The sequence below is a fragment of the Heteronotia binoei genome, chromosome 3 (genome assembly GCF_032191835.1).
Source record: "Heteronotia binoei isolate CCM8104 ecotype False Entrance Well chromosome 3, APGP_CSIRO_Hbin_v1, whole genome shotgun sequence".
Lineage (NCBI taxonomy): Eukaryota > Metazoa > Chordata > Lepidosauria > Squamata > Gekkonidae > Heteronotia > Heteronotia binoei.
In genome coordinates, this window is record NC_083225.1 from 191720932 (window position 1) to 191733135 (window position 12204).

The 12204-nt window shown below is 51.2% G+C and overlaps 1 protein-coding gene across 2 annotated transcripts in view; it reads right to left on the bottom strand.

Annotated features, from left to right (window-relative positions):
* Nucleotides 1–12204, bottom strand: part of GDPD5 (glycerophosphodiester phosphodiesterase domain containing 5) — a 177747-nt gene that overhangs the window by 102563 nt on the left and 62980 nt on the right. For both annotated transcript variants that reach the window (XM_060235040.1, XM_060235039.1), the window contains exon 2: nt 3312–3415. In XM_060235040.1, the coding sequence (XP_060091023.1) occupies nt 3312–3415 (104 nt within the window). The remainder of the gene's footprint in view (nt 1–3311; nt 3416–12204) is intronic.

Consider the following 12204-nt stretch of genomic DNA (forward strand, 5'->3'; position numbering starts at 1 on the left):
AGGCCATTCCAGCAGCTGCAAGTGGAGGAGTGGGGAATCAAACCCGGTTTTCCCAGATAAGAGAGCTCTGGCTGACCCAAGGCCATTCCAGCAGCTGCAAGTGGAGGAGTGGGGAATCAAACCCGGTTTTCCCAGATAAGAGAGCTCTGGCTGACCCAAGGCCATTCCAGCAGCTGCAAGTGGAGGAGTGGGGAATCAAACCCGGTTCTCCCAGATAAGAGAGCTCTGGCTGACCCAAGGCCATTCCAGGAGCTGCAGGTGGAGGAGTGGGGAATCAAACCTGGTTCTCCCAGATAAGAGAGCTCTGGCTGACCCAAGGCCATTCCAGCAGCTGCAAGTGGAGGAGTGGGGAATCAAACCTGGTTCTCCCAGATAAGAGAGCTGTGGCTGACCCAAGGCCATTCCAGGAGCTGCAGGTGGAGGAGGGGGGAATCAAACCCGGTTCTCCCAGATAAGAGAGCTGTGGCTGACCCAAGGCCATTCCAGGAGCTGCAGGTGGAGGAGGGGGGAATCAAACCCGGTTCTCCCAGATAAGAGAGCTGTGGCTGACCCAAGGCCATTCCAGCAGCTGCAAGTGGAGGAGTGGGGAATCAAACCTGGTTCTCCCGGATAAGAGAGCTGTGGCTGACCCAAGGCCATTCCAGCAGCTGCAAGTGGAGGAGTGGGGAATCAAACCTGGTTCTCCCAGATAAGAGAGCTGTGGCTGACCCAAGGCCATTCCAGCAGGTGCAAGTGGAGGAGTGGGGAATCAAACCCGGTTCTCCCAGATAAGAGAGCTCTGGCTGACCCAAGGCCATTCCAGGAGCTGCAGGTGGAGGAGTGGGGAATCAAACCTGGTTCTCCCAGATAAGAGAGCTCTGGCTGACCCAAGGCCATTCCAGCAGCTGCAAGTGGAGGAGTGGGGAATCAAACCTGGTTCTCCCAGATAAGAGAGCTGTGGCTGACCCAAGGCCATTCCAGGAGCTGCAGGTGGAGGAGGGGGGAATCAAACCCGGTTCTCCCAGATAAGAGAGCTGTGGCTGACCCAAGGCCATTCCAGGAGCTGCAGGTGGAGGAGGGGGGAATCAAACCCGGTTCTCCCAGATAAGAGAGCTGTGGCTGACCCAAGGCCATTCCAGCAGCTGCAAGTGGAGGAGTGGGGAATCAAACCTGGTTCTCCCGGATAAGAGAGCTGTGGCTGACCCAAGGCCATTCCAGCAGCTGCAAGTGGAGGAGTGGGGAATCAAACCTGGTTCTCCCAGATAAGAGAGCTGTGGCTGACCCAAGGCCATTCCAGGAGCTGCAGGTGGAGGAGGGGGGAATCAAACCCGGTTCTCCCAGATAAGAGAGCTGTGGCTGACCCAAGGCCATTCCAGGAGCTGCAGGTGGAGGAGGGGGGAATCAAACCCGGTTCTCCCAGATAAGAGAGCTGTGGCTGACCCAAGGCCATTCCAGCAGCTGCAAGTGGAGGAGGGGGGAATCAAACCTGGTTCTCCCGGATAAGAGTCCGCACACTTCACCACTACACCAGTCTGTGTGGTGGGGGCCTCAAGAGGCACACAATATATGTGAAAGCGCCACGTGTGGCTTCTGAGCCACAGTTTGGCCGCCCCTGCTCGAGGCTCAGTTCCTGCCGGCTCGTGTCGTGGAGGACAAAGGACAGCACGTTTCGCTCTAACGAAACACTGAGAAACAGCGAAGAGGCTCTCGAAGGGGGACGCAGAACAAGCCCAGCTTTCTCCGTGCCAGCTGGCAGCCACTCGCGAGAGGCAGATGCTGGTTTTTTTCTTCCAAAAGGCTTCTCGAGCAGGGCCCTTCCCCGACTCCCCGCAGCAGCGTTATCAGCCAATACACCTGTGATGCTGTTAAGCGCCCGGGCTCAGGAGGAAATGACATTTCCTGTTCTCCCGGGAAGAGCTCGGCGGTAATTACGGCCTTCTGCCGCGTTGCCCGTTTCCCCAGCGGTGATTTTTGTGGAGATAATTTGGTGCTATGTTTAATGCCCGCGTTGCCTCCATGCTCTTCCGACGGGGGCTCTCTAGCGTGCGGGCGTGTTTGCTAGGCGATGTCTCCAAGCCAGCCCCAAAGGCTAGCAGGAAGTATTTGGATAAAAGGTAAAAAAGGGAAAGGTAGTCCCACCTGTGCGAGCACCAGTCGTTTCCGACTCTGGGGTGACGTTGCCTTCACAATGTTTTCACGGCAGACTTTTGACGGGGTGGTTTGCCATTGCCTTCCCCAGTCATCTACACTTTCCGCCCAGCAAGCTGGGTACTCATTTGACTGAACTCGGAAGGATGGAAGGATGGGTCAACCTTGAGCCGGCTACCTGAAAGCCCAGCTTCCACGGGGATCGAACTCAGGTCGTGACCAGAGTTTAGGGCTGCAGTACTGCAGCTTTAACAAGTGGCCCCACAGATGAGGGGGTGCTGTGGGGTGGTAGGAGTTTGCCTAGGGTGCCATTCGCCCTCAGGTCACCCCTGGTCCTGGTTAGTAGAAGATAGAAGATATTGGATTTATATCCCGCCCTCCACTCCGAAGAGTCTCAGAGCGGGTCGCAATCTCCTTTCCCTTCCTCCCCCACAACAGACACCCTGTGAGGTAGATGAAGATATTGGATTTATATCCCGCCCTCCACTCCAAAGAGTCTCAGAGTGGCTCACAATCTCCTTTCCCTTCCTCCCCCACAACAGACACCCTGTGAGGTAGATGAATATATTGGATTTATATCCCGCCCTCCACTCCAAAGAGTCTCAGAGCAGCTCACAATCTCCTTTCCCTTCCTCCCCCAGAACAGACACCCTGTGAGGTAGATGAAGATATTGGATTTACATCCCGCCCTCCACTCCGAAGAGTCTCAGAGCGGCTCGCAATCTCCTTCCCCTTCCCCCCCCCACAACAGACACCCTGTGAGGTGGGTGGGGCTGAGAGGGCCCTCCCAGAAGCTGCCCTTTTAAGGACAACTCCTACGAGAGCTATGGCTGACCCAAGGCCATTCCAGCAGGTGTAAGTGGAGGAGTGGGGAATCAAACCCGGTTCTCCCAGATAAGAGTCCGCACACTAAACCACTACACCAAACTGGCTCTAGTAGTTTCGTGGGAGACCACCAAGGAAGCCGAGGGTCACATAAGAGAGGCAAGCAGTGGCAACCCACCGCTGCCGGTGTCTTCTCTCGAAAGCCTCACGCGGCTGCGTAAGGTGAGCCACAACTTGACAGCAGTCTCCGCCACCATTTTAAATGCGAGAAGTAGAGACCGAAAAGACCCGGGCCGAGCTTGGGATTTCCCTGAACGCCAACAAACTCCGCCCGCCCGCAACCGTCGCCCGCGACTTACCAGTTGATTTCATTGTAGTCGTTGTGAACTTCCCACCAGAAATAAAACCACAGGAGCGTCAGGAAGAACGTGAAGGTGAGGATTAAGAACCAGAGGCGTTCCCACTGCGGAGACAAGAGAGGGAAAAAATGCGTTGTTTTTTTAAAGGATCGAGGTAAGAGATCAAAGGTGTAAATCTTGGAGGCACGAAGACGCTGTCCCATACAATATCATTTCCTGAATGCAGACAAAGACTTGGGTTTATTATTTAGGGCAATACAGAATCATAGAGCCACAGAGATGGAAGGGGCCATCTAGTTCAACCCGCTGCTGAATGCAGAATCACCTTAGAGTATCCCTGACAAATGTTTGTTCAGCTGCAGGTTAAAGATTGCCTGTGATGGGGAGCTCACCGCTTTCCTGAGCACTTGATTCCACTACTGAACTGCTCTTACTGTAAAAAAAATTATCCTAATATTTAGCTAGGAGCCCTGTGGTGCATAAGAACATCAGAGAAGCCATATTGGAACAGGCCAGTGGCCCATCCAGTCCAACATTCTGTGTCACATAAGAGAAGCCATGTTGGATCAGGCCAATGACCCATCCAGTCCAACGCTCTGTGTCACAGAAGAACATAAGAGAAGCCATGTTGGATCAGGCCAATGGCCCATGCAGTCCAACACTCTGCGTCACAGGAGAACATAAGAGAAGCCATGTTGGATCAGGCCAGTGGCCCATCCAGTCCAACACTCTGTGTCACATAAGAACATAAGAGAAGCCACGTTGGATCAGGCCAGTGGCCCATCCAGTCCAACAGTCTGTGTCACATAAGAACATAAGAGAAGCCGTGTTGGATCAGGCCAGTGGCCCATCCAGTCCAACACTCTGTGTCACATAAGAACATAAGAGAAGCCACGTTGGATCAGGCCAGTGGCCCATCCAGTCCAACATTCTGTGTCACATAAGAGAAGCCATGTTGGATCAGGCCAATGACCCATCCAGTCCAACGCTCTGTGTCACAGAAGAACATAAGAGAAGCCATGTTGGATCAGGCCAATGGCCCATGCAGTCCAACACTCTGCGTCACAGGAGAACATAAGAGAAGCCATGTTGGATCAGGCCAGTGGCCCATCCAGTCCAACACTCTGTGTCACATAAGAACATAAGAGAAGCCACGTTGGATCAGGCCAGTGGCCCATCCAGTCCAACAGTCTGTGTCACATAAGAACATAAGAGAAGCCCTGTTGGATCAGGTCAATGGCCCATCCAGTCCAACACTCTGTGTCACATAAGAACATAAGAGAAGCCCTGTTGGATCAGGTCAATGGCCCATCCAGTCCAACTCTCTGTGTCACATAAGAACATAAGAGAAGCCATGTTGGATCAGGCCAGTGGCCTATCCCGTCCAACACTCTGTGTCACATAAGAACATAAGAGAAGCCATGTTGGATCAGGCCAATGGCCCCTCCAGTCCAACACTCTGTGTCACACACTCTGTATACACACACATACACAGAGTGGTAAAGCTGCAGCACTGCAGTCCTAAGCTCTGCTCACGACCTGAGTTCAATCCCAGAGGAAGCTGAGTTTTCAGGTAGCCGCCTCGAGGCTGACTCAGCCTTTCATCCTTCCGAGGTCAGTAAAACGAGGACCCAGCTTGCTGGGGGTCAAGTGGGGAAGGCAATGGCAAGCCGCCCTGTAAAACAAGTCTGCCGTGAAAACGTTGTGAAAGCAACATCACCCCAGAGTCAGAAACGACTAATGCATGCACAGGGGATTACCTTTACCTTTAATATCCAGCTGGTCCCTTTTTGTCTGTAATTTCAACCCATTCTTGGGAGCCCTCTCCTCTGTTGCCAATAGGAACAGCTCCCTGCGCACCTCCTCTAAGTGCCAGTCCTTCAAAGACTTCAAGAGAGCCATGGTGTCCCCCCTCAGCCTCCTCTATAAATCATCACACCTTTCCTCCAGAGAAGTAAACGTGGTTCTCCTCTCCTGAATTTTGCCCCGACAAACAACAGCCGTGTAAGGTACGTTAACCTGAGTGAAGGTAACTGGCCTCGAGCCATCAAAATGAGCTCCGTCGGCCAAGCTGGAATTCGAACCTGGAACTCACACTACCGGACGCTCTTCTGCGTCATGCAAAATCCCTTCTACATGGAAAGCTAGAGTTTCACAGGAAAGGAACCCTCGCCTGCCTTGACACTCTAGATTTCTACAGGCAGGGAAGCTATTTGGTGCAGAGGGGCATCATGCGACAATTGCCTCCACACACACACACACACATTCCTGCAGCCCGGAGATCCAAACCCCGTGGAATGACGTTTCGTAAGCTTTAACAAAGGCAAACCAAGACGGCCGCATGTAAGCGCCCGACAAAGGATTTATCCTTGATTCATGCTGAATAAACACTGAACCTGTAATTACTGCGCCGAGCAAACAAAATGTACCCGTCGCTTCCACGTCAGACAAAAGGAACGGAGAGTTAGGGCCGCAAGGTGACTCTAAAGATGCATTGTGGGAGAGGAAAATGGAAGACGGGAACCGTTCTGACAGTGACCCCAAATACGGCAAGCGCTGGTCTGCGGGCTGAGTCAGGATGTGAGTCCTTTATCAAACAAGAGAGGGTATGATGATATTCTTGATTTGACCGATCCCCTCTGTTTATGGCAAACTTACCAGATTTTCAATTCCTTAGACTATTGGTTCTTCATTGAGAGAAAGTATTTGAAGCAACCAAGTAATGAAAATTTCCAGTATATGTTTAAAGCGGACATACGTTAGTTACAATTCTGTATTTGTATTACTGTCTATTAATTTATAACTATTGTTACTATCTTATTTTGTTATTAGGGGCGGTGGCTCAGTGGTAGAGCATCTGCTTGGGAAGCAGAAGGTCCCAGGTTCAATCCCCGGCATCTCCAACTAAAAAGGGTTCAGGCAAATAGGTGTGAAAAACCTCAGCTGGAGACCCTGGAGAGCCGCTGCCCGTCTGAGAAGACAATACTGACTTTGATGGACCGAGGGTCTGATTCAGTATAAGGCAGCTTCATATGTTCATATGTTATGTTTATCTTCTGAAAATACAATAAAGAGCCAGTTCGGTGTAGTGGTGAAGTGCATGGACTCTTATCTGGGAGAACTGAGTTTGATTCCCCACTCCTCCACTTGCACCTGCTGGAATGGCCTTGGGTCAGCCAGAGCTCTCTTATCTGGGAGAACCGGGTTGGATTCCCCACTCCTCCACTTGCAGCTGCTGGAATGGCCTTGGGTCAGCCACAGCTCTCTTATCGGGGAGAACCGGGTTTGATTCCCCCCTCCTCCACTTGCAGCTGCTGGAATGGCCTTGGGTCAGCCAGAGCTCTCTTATCTGGGAGAACCGGGTTGGATTCCCCACTCCTCCACTTGCAGCTGCTGGAATGGCCTTGGGTCAGCCAGAGCTCTCTTATCTGGGAGAACCGGGTTGGATTCCCCACTCCTCCACTTGCAACTGCTGGAATGGCCTTGGGTCAGCCAGAGCTCTCTTATCTGGGAGAACCGGGTTTGATTCCCCACTCCTCCACTTGCAGCTGCTGGAATGGCCTTGGGTCAGCCAGAGCTCTCTTATCTGGGAGAACCGGGTTGGATTCCCCACTCCTCCACTTGCAACTGCTGGAATGGCCTTGGGTCAGCCAGAGCTCTCTTATCTGGGAGAACCGGGTTTGATTCCCCACTCCTCCGCTTGCAGCTGCTGGAATGGCCTTGGGTCAGCCAGAGCTCTCTTATCTGGGAGAACAGGGTTTGATTCCCCACTCCTCCACTTGCAGCTGCTGGAATGGCCTTGGGTCAGCCAGAGCTCTCTTATCTGGGAGAACTGAGTTTGATTCCCCACTCCTCCACCTGCAGCTGCTGGAATGGCCTTGGGTCAATCTGACCTTCCAGGGAACAGTGTGGGTTGATTTCCCCATACCCTGTGGCTAATAGTCGCTGATAGACTTCTGCTCCAGATGTTTATCCAATCCCCTCTTGAAGCTGTCTGTGCTTGTAGCCGCCACCGCCGCCACCTGTGGCAGTGAATTCCATGGGTGAATCACCCTCTGGGTGAAGAAAACCTTCTGCCTGCCAAGCAGATGCTCTATCACTGAGTCACAGACCCTCCCCGACAGCCCCCCAGTCTTTCCTGCAAGGTTACACAAATGACCTTTGCTCTAATGCGCTTGGAAGGGAAGGGGAAGGGGGAACGGCGGGGCCACATACCAAAATGAGGAGGACGGCAATTCTGATCGATAGCCCAAGGCAGGGATTCTCAGGAGAGGCGATTAGCATTTTTGCATGTATGCACAAACATCCCATTTGACTTTCCACAGGGGGGGTGCCGTGCCATCCATCTTTCTGCTAATTCCACCGGGAGGGCTCTCCCCCCCCCACCGCCAACCCGTTGGCTGCTGAGAAACCAAGACAAACGACTGCACACCCGATCTGTATCTTAGACACACACGCAAAAATTGGATGTCTCCATCTCTAGGAAACAGCCGTAGCACGACGGGGGGCGCTTTGGAAAAAGCCGACGCAGCTAAAGCAAGGCTTGATCTATGTGCCTCAGGGGCCGGGATATTACACAGGCCCGGAGCTGAGAATTTATTCCGTGCAATTTGCGACCCGGGAGCCGTACATCTCGGGCTGATAGCGCAGCGGCAGTTTTACGACTTCATAAAATTTGCCAGCTAGGAGCGGGGCCGGTCACCTGATCTTGGAAGCGATAGAGTAGCTACCTGGTCCCTGTTTTTCTTTTATTTATTGCAGTTCCACCAGCCTTGCCAATCCCCAGGTGGGCAAAAAAAAAATCCAAGGTACATAACCCACCGCGAAAACCAGCTTCTATTATCAAATGATACAAGGTCAACAAAAATAAACCCACTCGTATACAATTCCACCGTCGTCAATTACAAAACAACCGTAACTTTTAGGCACTCCATCTTCCAGGATCTGTGAAGATCTCAGTTTATTCAAAGGCTGGGGTTTGCGCAAAGAGGCGTTTGCACAAATACGTTTCTCCAGAGGCAGTATTGGCGCAAACGCCTATACTCACCAGGAGCGACAAGGGTGTACCACCTGCAAGTACCGTAGTGACGCCCCAAGATTGGTTGGATACATGGACGCAGATTGGGCCGAAGACACTACTGAACACAAATCAGCAGCTTAGCTTTACGTTCATCTGCATCAAATTTCTCTCTTAATACAGGTAGAAAGAACAGAGAATGGAGGTTTTCTTCTGAGTCAAAGAACCAAAATCCTGAATCTTGCTAAGGCACTGAGCCTGGAAGATATCAAGAGAGCAAATTTCCCACTTGACCCATCTTACCTCAAGCTAGAAGATAGAGTGCCTAAAAGTTAAGGTTGCTTTGTAATTTATGACGGTGGAATTGTATATGAGTGTGTTTATTTTTGTTGACCTTGTATAATTTGATAATAGAAGCTGGTTGTCATGGTGGGTTATATACCTTTGAATTTTTTGTCTTCTTGCCGCGTTACTCTCTGTGTGTTGTATAATCCCCAATGGGGGCAGGGGATCCCCTGGTTTGGAGACCTTCCCCCCCCCCACCCTTCAGGGTCGTCAGAAGCGGGCAGAGGGGAGGGAAATGTCTGTTGGGAATTCTATTATTCCCTATGGAGATTTATTCCCATAGAAAATCATGGAGAATTGATCCGCGGGTATCTGGGGCTCTGGGGGGGGGCTGCTTTTTGAGGTAGAGGCACCATATTTTCAGTATAGCATCTAGTGCCTCTTCCCAAAATACCCCCCAAGTTTCAAAAAGATTGGACCAGGGGGTCCAATTCTATGAACCCCAAAAGAAGGTGCCCCTATCCTTCATTATTTCCTATGGAAGGAAGGCATTGAAAAGGTGTGCCGTCCCTTTAAATGTGATGGCCAGAACTCCCTTTGGAGTTCAATTATGCTTGTCACAGCCTTGATCTTGGCTCCACCCCTAATGTCTCCTGGCTCCACCCCCAAAGTCCCCAGATAGTTCTTGAATTGGACTTGGCAACCCTAGATTCCACACACACACACCCCGATGGAAATACACGTTAAATTCAAAGTCTTGGAGTGGCAATAATTGGAGTCGAGGCTTAAGTTTATCAAAAGAAATAAAGTTTACTAGAAAACATCAGGATAGGGTACTTGGGATAAAAAGAAAAGAAAAACAATTTAGCATACCAGCTGGTCTAAGTATGTCTGTCCTCTCTACATGGCTACATTATAACAACCCCTTTGTCTAACAGTTCTTCTTCCCAAAGAGCATTTCGCCGGGAAGAAGAGCAATTCAGCTTGTATACAAGATCAAAGCATTTCACACCTAACATCCTTTCTGACCAATGTTGTGCTTACATCTTTCGCGGGTAAAGAAGATTCAGCTCACAATTGGGTTTAGCTTATGATATACATCACTTCCTCTATCAGGGAAACAAACAGGTTAACTCTATAACGGCTGGAATGTGCATAGCTTGTATTCCAACACCCCCAGCCACCCTTTTCAACAAAGGTTTGCAGGATGGCGGCAGGGGATTCTCTCACGCCTCCTGGAGGCTTCTGAGCCCGGCGTCAGGTTGACAAGACAGCCTTGACGGTCAGAGAATCTCCACTCGCCTCAAGATATGCTTAGGAGGCCGTAGGAAACGCGGAGGGTGTTTCAGGCCAGTTCAAGGCAAGCAAATTCCAGCTCCCTTCTCCCAACTCCGGAGGACTGGGAGCGGAGAGAGGGAGAGAAGGGAGTACCGGCAGATCATGAGCGAGAGGGCAGGAAGAGATGAGCCGCTGCTCGGCCAGTGCTCTGGTCCTTTCTTACACATCCAGGATAATGCAGATGGCCACTTTGGGGTGAGGAAGCCATCTTCTTCAAGCAGGGAGTAGGCGGGGTGGGTGGCTGCCTAGGCTGCTACCCGCCTGGGGGCACCACCAGGCGCCCCCTTACTCCCCTTGCTCCTTCCCCGGCCGCTGCACTGTTTGAGGCTTAGAACATAAGAGAAGCCATGTTGGATCAGGCCAATGGCCCCTCCAGTCCAACACTCTGTGTCACATAAGAACATAAGAGAAGCCATGTTGGATCAGGCCAGTGACCCATCCAGTCCAACACTCTGTGTCACATAAGAACATAAGAGAAGCCATGTTGGATCAGGCCAATGACCCCTCCAGTCCAGCACTCTGTGTCACATAAGAACAGAAGAGAAGCCATGTTGGATCAGGCCAATGGCCCATCCAGTCCAACACTCTGTGTCACATAAGAACATAAGAGAAGCCATGTTGGATCAGGCCAATGACCCCTCCAGTCCAACACTCTGTGTCACATAAGAACAGAAGAGAAGCCATGTTGGATCAGGCCAATGGCCCATCCAGTCCAACACTCTGTGTCACATAAGAACATAAGAGAAGCCATGTTGGATCAGGCCAATGACCCCTCCAGTCCAACACTCTGTGTCACATAAGAACAGAAGAGAAGCCATGTTGGATCAGGCCAATGACCCCTCCAGTCCAACACTCTGTGTCACATAAGAACAGAAGAGAAGCCATGTTGGATCAGGCCAATGGCCCCTCCAGTCCAACACTCTGTGTCACATAAGAACATAAGAGAAGCCATGTTGGATCAGGCCAATGGCCCATCCAGTCCAACACTCTGTGTCACACAGTGGACAAAAAAATTATACACACACACACACACACACACACATACATATATATACACACTTTGGTTAATAGCCACTGATGGACCTCTGCTCCATATTTTTATCTAACCCCCTCTTGAAGCTGGCTATGTTTGTAGCCGCCACCACCTCCTGTGACAGTGAATTCCGCATGTTAATCACCCTTTGGGTGAAGAAGGACTTCCTTTTATCCGTTCTAACCCGACTGCTCAGTAATTTCATCGAATGCCCGCGAGTTCTTGTATTGTGAGAAAGGGAGAAAAGGACTTCTTTCCCTACCTTCTCCATCCCATGCATAATCTTGTAAACCTCTCTCATGTCACCCCGCAGTCAACGTTTCTCCAAGCTAAAGAGCCCCAAGCGTTTTAACCTTTCTTCATAGGGAAAGTGTTCCAAACCTTGAATCATTCTAGTTGCCCTTTTCTGCACTTTTTCCAATGCTATAATATCCTTTTTGAGGTGCGGTGACCAGAATTGCACACAGTATTCCAAATGAGACCGCACCTTCCCTAGATGCCTCTGAAGAGTGCAGTGTTTTAACGCCGCCCGGCCACTTGCAAGCCAAAAGCGGCCAGGCGGTGCAGGGGGGAAGCAGCGGTGCGGCAGTGTTTTTGTGTGCCGCCCGTCGTTCTCTCCTCCTACATCGCCCTGCACGATGACGTCACTTGTGGGAGCTTGTGGGCGGGGAGCTTGTGGGTGGGGCATGGGGTGGGGGTCTGCTGGGAGTGGCAGAACCCCTAGTGCCGGACCTGTCCTCAAGGCCAGATTGGCCCAGGGATCCTGGAGGGTTTTTGCCTTCCTCTGGGCACAGAGTAGAAGGCCACTGGGAGAGTGGAGTGGAAGGGAAGGGAATTGTGAATTTCCCGCATTGTGCAGGGAGTTGAACTGGATGACTCCTGAAGTCTCTTCCAATTTAATTGAATTGAACTTAACTTTTGGATTTATATCCCGCCCTACACGCAAGTGGGCTCAGGGCGGCTTGCAACAATAAAAGCAGACATGTCGAACTTAAAATAACATCGTAAAACAGGTACAATATATTTAAGGCAACACATCATAAAATAAACAGTATTTCAGACAGAGGCGGCGAATTCACACAGCAGCATGTAGGCTGATGAGTGTCTATACCAGGGGTGGCCAACGGTAGCTCTCCAGATGTTTTTTTGCCTACAACTCCCATCAGCCCCAGCCAGCATGGCCAATGGCTGGGGCTGATGGAAGTTGTAGGCAAAAAAGC